Source organism: Ursus americanus, chromosome 12 (genome assembly GCF_024610735.1).
Source record: "Ursus americanus isolate L20-20 chromosome 12, mUrsAme1.1.p, whole genome shotgun sequence".
Lineage (NCBI taxonomy): Eukaryota > Metazoa > Chordata > Mammalia > Carnivora > Ursidae > Ursus > Ursus americanus.
The window spans coordinates 10,628,446-10,646,046 of NC_142138.1; the positions used below are offsets into that span (position 1 = coordinate 10,628,446).

The 17,601-nt window shown below is 54.1% G+C and overlaps 1 protein-coding gene across 1 annotated transcript in view; it reads right to left on the reverse strand.

Annotated features, from left to right (window-relative positions):
* Positions 1–571: 571 nt before the first annotated feature.
* Positions 572–17,601, reverse strand: part of SLC1A7 (solute carrier family 1 member 7) — a 40,428-nt gene continuing 23,398 nt past the window's right edge. The window contains exons 4-11 of the mRNA XM_045799454.2: positions 10,503–10,545; positions 8,077–8,299; positions 6,015–6,114; positions 5,056–5,289; positions 2,960–3,154; positions 2,058–2,192; positions 1,544–1,646; positions 572–939 (exon numbers count right to left, since the gene is read on the reverse strand). Coding sequence (XP_045655410.1) covers positions 721–939; positions 1,544–1,646; positions 2,058–2,192; positions 2,960–3,154; positions 5,056–5,289; positions 6,015–6,114; positions 8,077–8,299; positions 10,503–10,545 — 1,252 coding nt within the window. The 3' untranslated portion in view covers positions 572–720. The remainder of the gene's footprint in view (positions 940–1,543; positions 1,647–2,057; positions 2,193–2,959; positions 3,155–5,055; positions 5,290–6,014; positions 6,115–8,076; positions 8,300–10,502; positions 10,546–17,601) is intronic.

Here is a 17,601-nt window from a genome sequence, read left to right on the forward strand (position 1 = left end):
ATGTTTCTGAGGGTCCCTGCAGCTCTCCTGAAGACATCCCCTCTCCACGCCGGCTGAGCTTTGTGAGAGACAAGTGGTGGGATGGGCTGTGGCATGTGGCAGGTAGTGGGCCTTGGCCTTGGGCTGGACTGTCCTCGGGGAGAGCTGTTTGTCTGAGGCCATGTGTTACAGGACAGGGAGGGGGATGAACCTGGGCAGGGATACAGCTGGGGAAGAACCAGGCTGTTGTTACGTCTTCATAAACTGAAGGCAGTGGTGGCTGCAGGGCTCCCGGAGGGGGGCAGAGACTCTTGGCATCTGGCCCTGCAGGCCCCCTTCCTCTGGGAGGGAGTGGCCAAGCCTTGAAAGACTTGAGTTAGAATCCCAGCCCTGACATTATTTGCTCCAAGACCTGGGGCAAGTGTTTTCAGCTCACAGAGCCTCAACTGTGTGATCCAGAAAGTGGGACCACACAGCCACCCTCCTAGGCCGTCATAGTAGAAATGTCACAGCCGGGGCTTGGGCCATGCCGGCTCGTCATTCTCCAGCTGGGGCTCCCACCTGCAGTTTTTCCCTTTCTGAGACTCCATCGTCTGACAAGTGGGGCTAATAATGGCCTCTCAAGGGTGGGAAGAGTGTATGAGCCTGGCTCCTGCAGGTGCTCAGGAAAGTAGGTGAGTTGAGATCCTGCCTTTGGCCCCTGACCCTGGAGGCTTCCCCAGCCCCTGCAGCTCTGCAGGCTCAGACGTTGGTCTCAAGCTCGCTAATCTCAATGGTGCAGTGGTCCAGACAGGTGGCAGCTGACTCCTCGTCCTGCTCTACCTGGACGGGGATGTGGTGGGGACAGGCAGGGCCCAGGGTCAGCTCTGAGGCCTCAGCCACGCTCTTCACACAGCCGTTCTGCTGGCTTGCCATGATCTCCTGGAGGCTCACTGGCTTGGTCTCACAGGGTGGCAGTTTCTGGGAGGGAAACAGGCCTTGGTAGCATCAGGAGGGAGTGAAGTTAGACACTAGGGAGGACTGAATGAGCAAACCATGTGACTGGTTTTCTTACACATGTGCCGTGGGACCTTGCTAGGTCACCCAAACCCTCTCTGTGCCCCAGTTCCACTCTGTCCTGCTTCCTTCTGAGGCTGTCTTAGTGGAGGAAGGAACACATAGTCTGGTGAGGGAGTTGGTGGCTCCCCTGCCTGCACTCCCCACGGAGGGGGATAGCCTGCTACACAGAGTTATTGAAGGAGCCCTGAAAACCACGAAGCCGTGTGCAGACGTACAAACATTTACGTCGTTGTCAGCAGGACAAATAGTGCCTCCACACAAGGGTCCAGGCTCCCCGAGGGCAGGGCTTCAACTTCTTTGCTTCCTTCCTTCCCCATGGCTCCTCCCTTGATCCACGGCCCTGGTGAGTGCTCAGCAAGCGGCCGTTAGAGGAATCAGTCACCCCCGTACAGATGAGGAGACCGAGGCCAGAGGCAGGGAGGGCTGGGCAGAAGGCTGCCCGCTGGTGAGAAGACCTCATGCCCCCCTGCCCGCCCCAGCTCCGCCCCCTCAGCCCTGCTCTCACCTCAGCGCCTGTGTCCTGAGCAAAGTCCTTCCGGCAGATGTGGGCCATGATCCCCGCTGCCAGTGCGTCCCCCAGCACGTTAATCATGGTGCGGAAACGGTCCCTGGTGAGCCAAAGAGGGCCGTGAGCGGTGGGCACCTTTTTTTTGTAGGAGGAGCTGGCCGAGGGCGGCGGGCAGCCAGGCTGGGGCCGGCAGCAGGGTGCATTTCTTGTCCTCTTGAGCCTACCAGCCCCGGGGTGATGCCAGAGAAGGTTGACGCACGGCTGGCTTCATGGGCACGTGACTGTGCCCCTGCTTAGAAGGGCCTGGGCTTGATCTAATGCTCTGCTCCCACCCTTTGGAAGTTCTTTATCATTTTTGAACAGGGGTAGGCACATTTTCATTTTTGAACACTGGGCGCCACAAATTATGCAGCCAGGCTGGTGTCCGGGACAAACCACGGCAGTTCCCTGGCTCACCCCCACTGCCTGCTGCCCGAGGGGTGGGGTAGGTCGGGGGGCCAACCCCACTCACAGAGCCCAGTCGACAGCGATGATGAGGGTGATGTCGTCAGTGGGCAGTCCCACAGAGGTCAGCACGATGACCATGGTGACGAGCCCAGCCTGGGGGATGCCAGCTGCCCCGATGCTGGCCGCCGTGGCCGTGATGCTGCAGGAGGGGCAGGGAGAGGAAGAGGAGGAGCAGGTGGGGCAGGCCTCGCTGCTGGGGCCCTGGCTCCAAGAAGGAAGCCAGAATGCCAGGGATAGCCATACGGGGCAGGGGTTGTTAGGAAAGCCACATGGGTTACTTCTCGTGGTGGTGGGGGGCATGTCCCTGCTCAAGGTCCTCTGGCCCCGTGGCCTCCATCCCTGGCCTCAGCAGAACCTCTTCGGGAGCTTGTGGAGAAACTTGTGCCTGGAGCCACTGACTCTGTGGGGTTCCAGGAAGCTGACCAGAGATTCAAGTCGTCCACCACACAGCTCTGCCCAGCTCCTTCTGGGGCCTGGTTCCCTTCCCCACGGCCTCTGCTCCTCACCCCAGCACCCTTCCCTCAGCTCTTGCCACACTAGCAGTCCCTCCTCTGTCCCTCATCCCGTCCCTGGCCTCTTCACGCCCTGTGCCTGTCTGCAGCCCCCTCCCTGCCCTGCGCGTCCAGACTGCAGGCCCTCCTCTGGGCCTGAGCTTCCCAGCGTGCTCAGAGCTCCCCCTCTGCAGGGTATTGCTGGGGAAGGAGCGCTATGTCATAGACGCCAGGTCATGTTCCAGCTGCAGCACTGACTTGCTGTGCGGCCTGGAACAAACCCCTGCCCCTCTGCACCCCAGAGACCCCAACAGATCTGGGAGCTCAAGAATCCTAAAGGCCCTGCCAGTGCCCTCCTCTCGGCCCCCGCCTCCTCCTGCCAATCCGCACTGGGTATGGGGAGTCAGGTATGTACCTGATGGTGATGATCTGGCCGAAGTCCAGCTCATAGTTGTTGACCTGGGCAATGAAGATGGCGGCCACAGCCTCATAGAGTGCGGTGCCGTCCATGTTGATGGTGGCGCCCACAGGCAGCACAAAGCGGGCAATGCGCCGGTCAATGTGGTTGTTTTCCAGCAGGCACTTGAAGGTGATGGGCAGCGTGGCTGAGCTGTGGGCAGAGGGCCCAGTGTCTGCCTACCACCGTCTTCCAGGGGCCTCTGGGCCGCCTGCCTGCCACGGACAGGAATCTTGCCCCCACCCCCGGCAGCCTACCAATCACCGGGGAGAAGAGGCTGAAAGAAATTCGAAATGGTCTCAGGTGGCATCCGTGGGCAGTGTGATCAGTGGGCCAGCCAGGGCCGCCCAGGCCTAGCGCTGGAGCGCCACCGACCACACAGGTTGGGAAAGGAGTTACCACCACCAGAGCACCTACTATGCGCCAGGCATTGTGCTTTACACACCCTCATCGGATCCTCTCCGCTTCCTGTGAGGGAGGGGTTTTGAGGCTGTTTTACAGGAGAAGAAACGGAAGCCCAGAGGGGACGAGGGGCTGACCCAGAGTCACAGTGCTGTGCCACGCTTAGATGAAATGGCCGACTTGCTGGATTTCGATCCCAGCCTCCCACTAGCCAAGTGGTTCTAGCAGGTTCCTCAACCTGTGTGTGCCTTAGTCTCCCTGTCCTACACGATACCTAGATTACAGAGCTACGAGAAAGTGCTTCGAACAGTGTCTGGCATGTTGCAAGCACGCAGGCAGCGGAAGCCACTACAATTATTGTTACGGTGTTTGCGACTAGAGCTCCTGGTGGCCGTGCTGAGATGAAGACTCAGGCTGGGGTGGTCCCAGTGCCCTTCCTCTGCCACAGGCCACTGCCTGGGGGCCCATGTCCATTGCCTGGTGTGCTGGGCCCGAGTCTGTGGCTCCTGCCAAGCAGGAGATGGCTCAGGGCTGCTGGCTCCAGCAGGGCTTGGCTGGTGGCTGGTGGCTGGGGGCCAGCAGCCATTAGGGACTTTGTCTTTCCTTTCCACCTCCTGACCCTGCCCTTCGTGGAGGTTCCTGGGGCTTCCGGGGCTTCTCCTCACTGGGGCTCTGTTCCTCCTCAGTTCTTCCTGAGGTGCTTTGGCTGCCAAGGGTGGGGTCATGTGGCTGCCGAGGAAGGAGCTCTGTGGTGGCCTTCATTCCCGTTTGACAGACTGGGAAGGTGAGGCCCAGAGAGGAGAAGGCGCTAAGGGCTGGAAGGAAGAGCCAGGCTTTGGCTCCAGAGAGACATGGGCCTGAGCTCAGGTGACTTCCTGCATATGGAACTTGGACATTTGTTGTGGGGAGAACCACACTTTCTTCACAGAGTATAGAGCACTTCCTCCCCCTTGATAGACAGCCGGGTTGGCATGACTCCAACCCCCTGGGCTCTTCTGTACTCCACTGTGGTCTGGGGTCCTGGAGAGAAGGTGCCACTTCATCTAGCCCAGACCAGCTTTCTTGCCCTTTGGCGGGTTTTTGGTGGGTTATCTGCACTCATTCCCATGGCAACGCTCCGAGGCAGAGGCTACCATAACCCCCAATCTGCATATGAGGAAATGGATGTCCAGGGAGCTCAACCGTGATTCAAATCCCTACTGGCTAGTGACACTCTCAAGGTTGTGACAGGACATCCAGCCTGGATGTCCCCGTGGCTGTAGACGGGCCAAGTCCCTAAATAACGCAGGGCCTGACTCCAACAGAAGCATCATGTGGCAGCGCAAGGCGACAGCAATTGCAGATTCATCCCTCATCAGCTGTGCGGAAGCCACCCCCACGTGGACTGAGTTGAGTGTGCCTTAGAGACTCTGGCAGTAGGGGAGGGGAAGGCTTTAAGAGGCAAGAAGGGCTTTCTGCCATTCGGCGGGCAGGTGGGACTTCAAGCAATCCGTTTCCAAAAATTGGTCTCATTACCATAGCTACCCCCAAGTTTGTGAAGTGGGCCACACTAACACTGCCATGGTTCTATGGCTATGGACACATGATGGCTGGGCAGATGAACAGAGTTCAGCTACCGCTATCTTCCCACCCTGCCCATCACCCGGGGCTACCTGGAGGAGGTGGCCAATGCGATGAGCAGGGCCTGGAGGACACCACGGATGAAGACAATGGGGTTCTTTTTGGTAATGAAGAAGTAGAGCAGGGGCAGGATGAAGAGGCCATGGACCACCAGCCCACACACTACGGTGACCGCATAGAAGCCCAGCTTCTTTCTGACAGCTGTGGGGTCATCCATCTCCAGGATCTTGCCGGCGATGAGGAACACAATGCCGAAAGGGAAGTACCTGGGGCGGGGTGGGGGCAGGCAGCCAGCTCAGGGCCAGGAAGGCAAGGATCCCAGGCAGCCCTGCCACTGCCTCACTGCCCCCTGAGCCTCCTGGGGCTCCCTTGAGGACTGAATGAGACTGCGTACCAATGTGCCTGGCACATGGCATCATTCATACCATGACCCTCAACCAGCCCAGCCCTGCACAACGTCTGGCCTTGGAGGAGTGCCCTGCCCTCAGCAGGCCCTCGCTTCAACCCAGCAGTGCCACAGACTTCATGTCGTGACCTTGGGCAGGCCTCTGCATTTCCCCATCTGAAGTGGTTGGACTAGAAGATTCCTAAGGCCTGAGCTCTGAACCAAAAGTGGCAGCTGATTCTCACTTCCAGTGTTCCGCTTCTCCAAAGCTAAGCTGATGAGACTCCATGTGATGGGGAAACCAGGCCAGGAGAGCAGGGCCACGCTTAGCTTGTAACTTCCAGTGGGCCTGACCAGGCCAGAAATGGCAGGCCCAGGGCTGGAAGGAGGCCTGGTCGGGGCTGGCGTGGGCGGGAAGGGGGGGGTGTGGAATCCAGGGGAAAGTGTGTAGCTCTGGAGGCCCCAGGCCAGGGCTGAGCCTCCTGTGTAGCTTTCTGCTTACACTAGGAAAGCAGAGGAAGGGACCGCGGGCGTCCCTCCCTCGCAGGCAAGGGTGGAAGGGGGCAGGGTGAAGGCAGAAGAGGACACGCCCCCCGGGAGTCTTACCACACAGCCACGGCCACAATCTTCATGACAGACTCATTGAGGCACTGGCAAAAGCTGACTAGAGGGGTTCCGCTGTCACCCATGCGGCCCAGCATGATGCCTGCGGGGGCAAGGACACAAGCGTATCACGGATGCCACAGACCAAGGTGCAGGCGCACACCACATCGTCACTGCCGGCACACGCTGGTGGCAAAGTGGGCACAGGGCCACGTGCGCATGGTTTCTTTGCTCTGCCAGCGGACGTCCTGTTTATATGTTCCCCCTCAGAGGTGGCTGGGGAGGGAGGAGGAGTGTCCCCTGGGGACCGATTTCCTGATGGTTCCCAGCACCATTTGGTCACAACTTGGGTCCCTGAGGCCCTGGCCCCTCTGCGCACCCGACCTTTGAAAGGCCAAGACCTTTGGGCCTGCTCTGGTCAGTCCGTGCGGCGGGCTGTGGGGATAAATGGGGAGCAAGCCAGGCCCATCTCTGCCCGCATGGAGCTTACACCTGCTTCTGTGCGACTTCGACAGACAAGAAGTGACTGCAGCAGGTCAAACGTTCAAGGAGGAGCATGGGGCACCGGACCAGTCTGGGGGGTCGGGAAGACCTTTCCCGAGGACACGACGCTTACAGAGACCTCCATCTCCCGACAGGGATGGGAAAAGTGCAGGGGAGACGAAGGGGTAGGAGTGGCCAGGCGGCCGGAAGTGGGAAGGTCTTTGGGAAGGCGGCTTCCGGAAACTGAACGGCCGCGTGGCTGTGGGAAGAGAGCGGGAGCCGAGGCGCTGGGAGGCAGGCTGGGCCAGGCCCCTGAAAGCTCCGCAGGCCGAGTACAGTGCTCAGGCCCCCTTTCCAAGGGCAGTGGGAGGCTTTCTGCAGGACTCTGCGGGCCGGTGAGGAGGACACACCAGAACAGGGACTCTTCAAGGAGGCTCTTGCAGAAACCAGGTGAGAGATGACGGTGGACCAGAACCACGGGGGTGGCAGAGGGCAGAGGGAAACGCGGGTTCGGAGAGAGGTTTCAGAGGTAGACCTGACAGGTTTGGATGCGGGCTGGGACAGGGGCCGAGGGAGAAAACGGCGCCCGGATGTCCTGCGCGAGCAACCAGGGGAACGGTGAGCAAACCCTGTGGAGAAGTCAGGGAGGTGGGAGAGGCCCTCCCAGGCCCTTAGCCCAGGGTGAAGAGGGAGGTTGATGCTGGTTTTAGAGTCAGACTCACAATAACCTCTGACGTGGCCTAGAAGGACAAGATGGGGATTGACGAGCTAGATTGTTCTGGATGGCTTGTCCCAAAGGAGGAAAAGGGGTGTGTGTGTGTGTGTGTGTGTGTGTGTGTGTGTGTGTGTGTGTTGGTGCTGAGAGCACTGTTGGCAGAGGCAGACCCATAGGTTTTGTGGCATCTGAAGCTTATATAGTTTGGGGCCCTCTTTAAGAAAAGGAATTTTTTTTTTAAAGGTACAGAAAGGCCTTTTGCAAGTTAAGCTTCGCTGGCTTCCCGGCAATACCTATGGTTGGGGGTCTTGGCACCTCCTGGAGAAGAGTAGCAAAGGGGAGGGTGTGGTCAGGGAGGCCAACTGTGGGCACTGAGAAGTGACACAGACATGTCTGAGGAGACAGTTGGCTAGTGAGAAGCCCCTGTGGGAGGTGGAGGGGAGAAATAGGGCTCTAGAGAGACAGTGATGACTGGTAGAGTTTTAGAATTTTCCTGTTCTTTATTGTAACCTCCCCCCACCCTGCCCCAGGATCCCCAGACTTCAGTAAAATGGAGCAGGTGGCTGGGAGGGGGCCAAGGGATGGTCATCTTTAAGGGAGAGCTGCCACCCCTGCAGGCAGACTAGCACCCAGAGATGGAGAATTCCAAGTGAGGAACCCCGGCTCCAGCCAGGGGGTGGGTGGAAGACACCCCTTGGTAATGGAATGGGGACTTGAGCCACTCCATTGGATCGGAAAGAAAGGAACCACCTGAAAGATGGGAGACTCCAGGTTATTCACAGTAGCGGGTACAGGGTAGCAGAGAAGGATGGATGCAGAAGGGGACTGGCTCCAGGCCACAGCCGGGGTGGGGAGGGCAGCACATACCCATGGTGGCAGAGAAGATGACGATACCCAGCACGTTCATGCCATCGATGGTGTCAGGCTCTGACTTGTAAACAACCTCGGGTGGTGGGGTCAGGTCCAGGGCAAAGTTCTGAACACGAGAGCCATTCTCTTCCTGGACCCCATAGATGAGGATCTGCCGAGGAGGGGCCTCCTCTGATGTCATCTTGGGAGATTTGATAACGGGGGTGGTCTTGGTGCGGTACTAGTGGGCGACACCCCAACCAGGAAGAAGTCAGGGCCAAATATTGTTCTTAATATCATCAACAACAATAATAACAACATCTTAGAGGCACATTTCTATGCAGTCAAGAGCTATTTGATTGACAATAACCCTGTGAGGTAGGCAGGAGTATTACCAAGATTTTACCAGAAAGAAAATTGAGATTCCTTTATCCGTGGACACACTCCCCAGCCGTGTGCTCTCTATCCCTTACTCCCTCTTCTTCCTTTTCTGAGTCATTACACCCATCTGGGTTCCCCTCTACCCATCTCTTCTTCTACCCAGATAATTTTCCATTCACCCATCTATCGCTTCCAAGCATCCATTTACCATCCACCTAACACCCAGCCAGCCCTGCCTGCCATTGATGGAAACTTGGACCTTCTCTTTGAATAGCGCAGCTTGCCCCAAGCCTTCTTGAGGAGAAGAGGATCCAGCTGGGAGGAACTGAGCCTCCAAGCTGTTTCCCTTTCCTCCTCTGCCCCAGGGCATCCCTGGGTCTTTCCCTGTCCTTCCTTGGGCACAAGGAGCCCAAACAAGGGAAACTTCTATCCTCCCAACACCACAGTGCCAATGAGGTGGGCCTTCTGGGGGGGGGGAGCCACTCAGGAAATATATGGGACCTCAAGTTTCTGTGCTTCAGTTTCTTTATCTGTAAAATGGGGGTCACAATCCTATCTAGCTCATTAGATTAAATGAGACAACATACGTGAAGTGTTTACAACAGCACCTGGTGTGTGGTGTGCCTTATGTAGCCACTACCGCTGTTATCATGCCACCACCATCATCATCGTCTTTCCAACGTTGAACATGCTGTGGTGGACGCCAGGGACACAAAGATGAGTCAGACATGACTTCTGTTCTGAGAGCTTTGGGGAGGGAGTGACGTACTTCGCCTCAGGGGGTCAGACAGCTTCACAAAGAAGGGTACATTTGAGCTGGGTCTTGAAGGATGGGGAGGAGTTTGCCAAAAGAGAAAGGGCATTCCAGGTAGGTGTGAAGTAGAGCAATATTTAGCCTTTCTCTCTCACGCCTTCAATAATTCCCCATCGCTACTGGAATAAAATCAGAACTCCCTTGCCTAGCATTCAGCACGCATGATTCTCTGGCTCATTGCATAGATAAAGGCCCAGAAGGTGAGGAAAGATAGAGTGATTAGCTCAAGGTTTCATAGCTCCTTATTTTGGAGCCTCCTCTCCAGCCCTCACCCTCTTCCTTTGTGTCCTCAGTCCCAATGCATGGCCCAGCACAGGCAAGGGGGTCAGGAAATGCTTGCTGGACCATCAGCCAACCAGCCCACATTTTACAAGGGGAAAAGAATTAGAAATTATTAGAAGGACAGGCAAAAATTGGTGCACAGGAATATTTACCATCATTTCCAAAAAGGAAATCTTTGAAAACAACCTCGAGGCCCACCGAAAAAGGGATGTTCCCACCATGGGCTCTTACATCACCGCAAATACTGTATTTTAAAGAAACACTTAGTAACCAGGGCAAGTGCTCATGCTATAATGAGCATGGGGTGAAAGCAAGATACACACTGCGTATGTACTATTCTAACTTTGTTTTTCCAAAACATATTTATGCAGACAAAAAAAGACTAGAAGTGTCCCAACTGCTACCACTGTGGCTTGGTCCTGGAACAAGAGATGATTTTTATTTTCTGCTTTGTGTTTTTTAGTGTTTTCCTAATATTTTACACTGAACATGATTACTATTCTTACTACGGGGAAAAAGGATTATTTTAAAAAGAGAGAAAACAGGCTTAGATGCCAGACAGGCCTGGGTTTCCCGACCAGCACTGTCATTTATTAGCTGTATAACCTTGGGCAGGTCCTTTAATCCTTCCCAGCTTCCAGCTTTGGTTTCCTCATTGGGGACAGGGGGCTGGCACACTGAGCCCAGGGTTACTGTGAGGACCCGTTGATTTGGGGTGCGCGAGCACGGGGGTGAACCTAGAGCACGGGCGCTTCTCCTCACTTTGTCAGTTCTCTTCCTGAGAAGCTGGAACCCTGGGCAGGGGTGTGGCCAGGGGAGGCTCTAAGGATCTCGATCTCCCCACCTCCCTTCCTCTCCAGCCTCTGGGCCCAGGAGGCAGGGAGACTTGCTGGGTAAACCTGACATCTCCCAGCCTGGCCCAGGCTGGCCCTGCCTGCCCCGCAATCTCGACCCGGGAACCACTCACCTGTTTGAACGTGGCTTCCACCAGGTTGGCTGGAAACATGTTCCTGGGAAGAGAGGCAGTTACTGAAGAATTCCAGAGCCTGGGACACGAGGGCCCGTGGGCTCATTTGAACACCTCCCTTGGCAGTCAAGGCCTCTCATGACCTAGCCCACTTCTCACTGTGGCCTTACCTGTTCCTACCACCAGCCACCCCTACCCCCCACCCCGCCTCCCAATCCCCAGTACTCAAAACTCCAACACCAATTGCATACAGTTCTCTAGAGACACTGCATAATTCTCCAGCACCCAGGACTTGGTCCACACTGTTCCTTCTGCCTGCAATGCCCTTCCTGCTTCTCTGGCTAACTCCTACTCCAGTCACTCAGAGGCCACGCCTTCTCTGATTGCTGGTCGACTCTGCAGGCCTTTCCTCGGGGGTCACCCCTACCCCAGGGTGCTGCAGTATGGCACAGGCTCACGGGTCTGCATCCCCACAGACTGGCATTCTTGAAAACTCTGGTTCCTATCTTCTCTGTGGTGCCCAACACAGGACCTGGCGCATAAATGAGATCATAATTCCTATTGACATTATTTTCATAAATCTGAGGGAGGAGGTCTTGTCCTACTGGAGGAGGTCTTGTCCTACTGGATATGAACATACACTATAAAGATAGAATTTAAAGTACAATATTGACACAGCTGTCAACAGAAAAATCAAGAGAACAGAATGTGTAGCCCAGAAACAGAACCTAGTACATCTAAGTACCTCATTAAAAAAAAAAATAAAGTGTATTTATTTTCTTTCAGTAATCTCTACACCCAACGTGGGGCTCGAACCCATAACCGCGAAATCAGGAGTCCCACGCTCTTCTGACTGAGCCAGCCAGGCGCCCCTAACTACTTCATTTTTGATAAAAGTCACTTCACAGATCAGTGAGGATAGAGTACAAACCAACTATTTAAATAAAAAAAAAAGTTAGATTCCCTATTTATACTTTGCATCAAAATAAATTCCACATAGGTTAAAGAAATAAATAATTTAAAAAATGAAACCATAAAAAGCTGAAAGAAAATATAGGTTAGTATTGTTCAGATCTCAGAATAGGGGAGGACCCTCTAAGGAAAAAAAAATGAGCAATTGAAAAAATCAATAGATTTTACTCCATAGAAATTAAGGATGTCCCAAGTGTAGCACGGTATCCTGGGTTGGATTTGGGAGCAGAAAAAAAGAAATTAGTGGAAAGAGTGGTGAAACCCAAACAAGGTCTGTAATTTAGTTAATAGTGTTGTCCTAATTTAATTTCTTAGTTTTGACATCTGTGCCATCGTCATGTATGTTGCTAACATCAGGGCAAGCTGGGTGAAAGGTATGTGGGAACTCACTCTCCTATGTTTGCACCTTTTCTGTAAACTTTAAATTATGCCAAAATAAAAAGCTAAATAAATTGAGAAGGTCTCTAAGATGGATTCAAATGCAAAAAAAATTATAAAGCAAATGACAAACTGGGGAAACTATGTGACAAAGTGTTATCATCCTTAATCTATAAAGAGCTTTTACAAAGCTTGTCTTTGTCTCCTTGTTCACTGTCTCTTCTCTCCAGAATATCAGCTTCCTGGAAGGCAGAGACCTCTGTTTTGTTCCCTGCTGTGTCCCCAGCAACTGCAAGACTGCCTGGCACATAACAGGCACTCAGTCTATATTTGTTGCATAAATAATTGGACCACAGAAACATTAGTACCTCAATAGAAAACTGATTGAAAGTCATGGCTAGGCAATTCACCTTGCAAAAGAAGGACCATAAGTAGCCTTAAAAAGCTTTTTTAAAATGTTCAGCTTCATCGATAAATCAGACATTTTCACCTCTCAAACTGGTAAAGGGTTTTTAGATGACAGTACTCAATGCTGAGGTTGGGGGCCATGCCTCCCCCCCCTTCCCGGTTCTGGTAGCAACCTTTCTGTAAGGAAATTTGCGGTTCCTATTGAGGGTCTTAAAACCATTGCACCTTTGTCTTTACGATCCACTTCTAGGAACTTTTCTAAATCAGAGATGCTAACAGATTTTTGGTCATGTGCTTGCATTTCCTCAAACAGGCCATGGAGACTGGCCTTACCACTCACTCTTGTTCTTGGCAAGTCTCTTCTCTTTCAGGACTGCTCATACATACTTGGAATTATATACAAGAGTATGGGTGTGCATTATTTCTTAACCTTACACCCTAGCAGCCACTATTGGAAAGCGCAAACTATAATTTTTTTCTTCACTGCTGCTAAAATATAGGTTCAGTGTAAGCATATGGCAGGAGGAAGAGAGCTTAGAATGAGCTAGCAAGGCAGAAAGAGTGGTCCTGGCTTTTCCCACTAATTTCAGCTTTGTCACAAGGGAGAAGAAGCAAGCTAGGGTCCGGGGCTGAGATCTCAGAAGCTCAAATGAGGCTTTTTTTTTTTCCCCCTAGTTATAAGCAGATTCTTGCCACCAGATTGTGGCTGCCTGCAAGGGCTTTTGACATCAAGCAGATCTGAAGCCCCGAAGCCAGGGTTAGTGCTGGGGGCTCACCAGGTACACAGTGGCCAGGATGCACTGGTCCACTGGGCCTGGGCCCTCATGACCAGAGGAGAGGAGGCCCAGGCTGTACCAGTGGTTCAGAGATTGGAAATCTCTCCTGGGCATAACCCCCAAGGTGCGAGGGACTCACAAAGTGGTTTTCTAATGAAACTTCAAGGGAAGGCTGCTTTAGCCTGACCAGAAACTAGGAACATTCAAGTTGTAGGAGACCAAATGGAGCTTACACCTAGGATGTACATTTCTCTACAATCTCCTTGAAAATTAGAATAATTTAAAATGTGGGTTGAAGCCGGGACAGTTAGTTGCCTACCCAGTCTCCATTCTTTCCTCCTTCCTTTACTGACAGGAGCCCCGGCATGTTACAGGACCAGTGGGGCTCTGCCGTCAAATCCTGTTTCCCAGCCTCTCTCAGCAAAGGGGTGGCCCAGGAGATGAAGTGGGAGTCATTGAGTGGTGCTTTCAGAAAACTCTTGGAAAGGCGCCCACTCAGCCAGAACTCTTCTGTCCTTTCCTCCAACTGTCTTCTTTCTGCCTGGAACATGGATGTAATAGCCAGAGCTTCAGCAACCTTCTTGGACCATGAGACACACTGATGATAAAAGCCAAGTGGTGATCCTGCTGCCCACCGCTGGACTGCTTTGGGAGAAAATGAAAGCAGCCTCTGCTGCTCCGGGTTTCTCTTAACTAGCCGCCAACAGCAACCTCTAACCAATATGCCTGCTCATACTCATAATCGATGAACTCCTCCTGTGGACTTTAATGAAGAATTATACTTTTGATTATTGAACAGGAAAACATACATTTTCCTGTTTAGTAATCATTTTCCTGTTTAATAATCAAAAGTATAATTTTCTTTTGACTTTGCCCATGGGAAGACTTCCCACTTGCCCTGTGAGGCCTGTGCTCCTAGTGGCATAAATGCGGATGGAACGTGCTTGGGAGACATTAATAGCCATGCCCATCAAGTACACACACCCTCTGGCCTGGGCCTTCCCGCAGGCACTTGGGGCAGAGCCACAGCCTGCCGGCTCCCTTCCTTACCTACTCTTAAGTCCCAAGACTCTGACATTCCAAACTTGCCCCTAATCCCAGGTTCCCAACCCCCAGGTTGGGGATGTTCCTTCCCAAGCACGGCTCCTAAGGGCTGCTGCATCTAATCCCTGAGAGGGTAACTGGGAGCTATAAATAGAGCCAAGTCATTACTTCATCTCTCTGGTGTTTTAATAAGATTGGGGGACAAAGGGGGCCCAGCTCTGATTAGCGTTCGGTTGCTGTGAGGCTGCACTGTGAGCAGACGTCAGTTTTCTGGAGCCTTGGGAAATGAATTCATGTCTCAGTGAGTTGTCCAGGGACATGGCCTCTTGTGTTCCTCCAGAATCATCTTTGAGAGAAGGGTGCATGTCTTCCTGGCCCTGAGGTATGCTGCCAGCCTTCTTCCCCTGCTCAGTTGGCCCCTACATCTTTCTGACTTTTCATGTGTCACGCCTGCCCGCACTTCCCAGTTCCCTGCGCCGGCCATCCGTGTTCTCAGCAATGCTCACTAGCCACCTGCTCTGGGCCACAGTGGGGGTAAGGGGGCCCCTGGGACCCTCTGTCCTAGTATTCTCCTTTTCTTCACAGCCTCTCAGAATGTCAGAGCATCTAGGAAGAGTGTCTGATAGTGTCTGTCCAGTGCATTCTTCTCATCTGTCTGTCCTAAGACAGAGGACAGCCTGGTGCAGGACTTGCATTTGCCCCCTCTCAGTGCAACGTCTTCACCCGGAGCAGGTGCCTTCTAAAGGGGGGGGGTGGTGAATGGAGCAGAAGTGACTGCACGCCAAACAGGGCATCCCCCTGCCTCTAGTCACATCCTGACCACTCTGCCCTGCCCCCAGCCATCCTTCCCAAATTCACCAGCTTCCTGTTTCTAAAGCATAACAGCCAACCCCTCAGCCTGGGCTCAAGGTCTTCAAGGTTGGGTTCTGCCCTGTCCTCCCAAATGCATCTCCCAGAACCCACCTCCAGGAGCTTCTGCTCAAGCCCTGCAGCTTCCTCACTGTGGGTCTTTGTGTTTCAGAACCACAGAGCTAGAAGGGGTCTTGAAAACCACTGGGGAAACTGAGGCCTGAAAGGGCCACACTGCGCCTTATTGCCAGAGTTGTGACAAGACCTCCCATCCCCAAGGTTCTGGTTCCCTGTCCCGGGAAGCATGTGACCTCTCTCTGCAGCCCCACTCTCTGACTAAGAAACCGTGATGTCCAACCACTCAGCTTTGCAAAACAACTTGCCTTGGGGTTGAGAGCAACTGGGGAAAAGCCTAAAACCAGAAGGATCAATTTTCACCACGTGAAAAGCAACCAAGAGCAGGAGCCACTCTTGGAACATTTGACTCTGACACGTGTGTCCGATCCAGAGCCCTCAGCCCCTCAGCAGGGGAGGCCGTGGTCAGGAGGGCGGGGACTCCCCGAGCACCAACTCCTTCCACCACGAGGAAGGGCTGTCTTGAATCATAGAATCCAAGAAAGGATGAATCATAGCCACCAAATCTTAGAAATAATGGATCTTAGAAATGAAGCCTCTTGCAATTCCTCTTCCTTTGGCCTCTAGGATATCTGCTGTCCTGGTTCCGCTCCTGGCCCCCTGCTTGCTCCTGCTCTGTCAGCTCTACGAAAACCTCCAACATGGCTGGGGGCCACGGCTCAGCCTGGGCCTCTGAGCCACACACGTGGCACTGTCTCCCTGTGCAAGTGAGTCTCTGCTCATGGCTCAGACCCCAACCCCATCAGTGACCCTGTGTCCCATGTCCGCCTTCAGCAAACACTGAGCACCTCCTCTGAGCTCTTCTAGGCTCTAGGATGCAGCAGGGGACAGGTTTGTAAACATCTAGCCCTCGTGGAAACTATATTATTTCTGCGGGGGAGTCACAAGAAGAAATAAAACAGATGGGATAATGTCAGGTAGTAATAAAGGCTCTGAGGAGAGAGAGTGACAGAGGTTGGGAGGTCCCTCTGAAGAGGTGACACGGAGCAGAGGTGGAGTGAGGCGAGAAGTTATGCACCCCTGCTAGACGATCCATGCGGGCAGAGGCAGCAATGAGGACAAGGGACCAGGATGGGGTCTAAATGGACATTTGGGGAAAGACAGGAGGCCAGCAGGGCTAGAGGGAGGGGAGGGAGAGTTGGAGCAGAGGTCCCAGGCCGTGGGTGTGTGGTGGAGGCATCAAGAAGGAAGGGCCTGTAGGCATAGTGAACGCTGCGGAGTGTGTTCATGTGTGATGGGTCATGAGCAGGATCGCTCTGCCTGCTGTGCTGAGACCACACCAGAGGGAAGCAGAGAGAAAGCAGGGTGACGTGGTTGGACCCTCCAGTGAGAGATGATAGTGGTCTGGGAGATGGTGAGACTGGCACAGGGCGACAGAAGGGACAAGGCCTGGGATATTATTTTGAAGGTAGAGCTGACAGAATTTGCCAACAAATTGGATGCAAGAGATGAGAGACAGTGGCCCAAGATGGGCCGTCTCCAGCTCAGACTCTCCCAAAGACTCAGACCCACCAGCCAACCACTGGTGGACACCTTCCCTAGGATGTCCACATGGGCTCTGGCATTGTCCTGCGACTCGGTGCCCACACAGCTGGATGTCCAGGCCATGGCGATCAGCACCGCCCCCTCCTCCCTCCCCCTCCCTTCTGCCCTGCCCGGCTCCTGCTGGTTTTACCTTCAGAACAGCCTTCAGCCTGTCCTCTCCCTGTGCCCAGGACTGCCATCCTGTCCCTCTCCCTGCCTGTCCTGCCCTCCTCCCCTGTCCCCCTATCACCCCCATTCTGCAGCCAGAGCGAGCCTTTTGAATGGGATCGTGCCACTTCTGTGTTTCAAGCCCATTTCCTGTGGCCTTTGGGATAAAACACAGTTTTCAGCCTGGGTCACATTGTCCCTCATGATAGGACCCCTTTGCTTCTCCAGCGGTGACTGTCCACTTCCCTCTCCCCTGGTGCCCCAGTCACCCTGAGTGGGTGACTTTTCCTCCCCACGCTTTTCCTCTCAGCTCAGGACCTTTGCACACCTTTGCCTTCACGAAGAATGGGCTCCGGGCTCCCTGGCCCTGCCACTCATCCCTCCCTTTACCTCCCCTGATCCTGCTCTTTGCACTCACCTGCAGCCCCTGCCTCCCTCATCGTGACTTCCACCCCCATGTTGTTGCTGTCTGTTCCTGAACCTTTCCCTCCTCTGGGACTAGGACCAGGCTTGAGTGCCTGGCACAGGGCGGCCATTGGCAAGAGTGAATGGTGATGGAGAGGAGGGGCATGGCCTGCATGGAGTCTTCGGAAAAGGGGTTCAGGCTTGGATGCATCGCTGGGTATACAGTGCTTTCTGCGGAGGAGGGCTCAGGTCCCTGAAACAGATGGTTAGCAGCATCCACGTGGCTCAGGCAGGGGAACCATCGGGCAAAAATCACTGCCCTCGGAGTCAGGCCCAGGTTGAATCCTGGCTCCATGACCTGCTGGATGACCCTGGAAAAGTCATGTCATCTCTGAGCCTCACTCCCTCGTCTGCAAGAAGAGGACCAAGAAGAAGAGCAA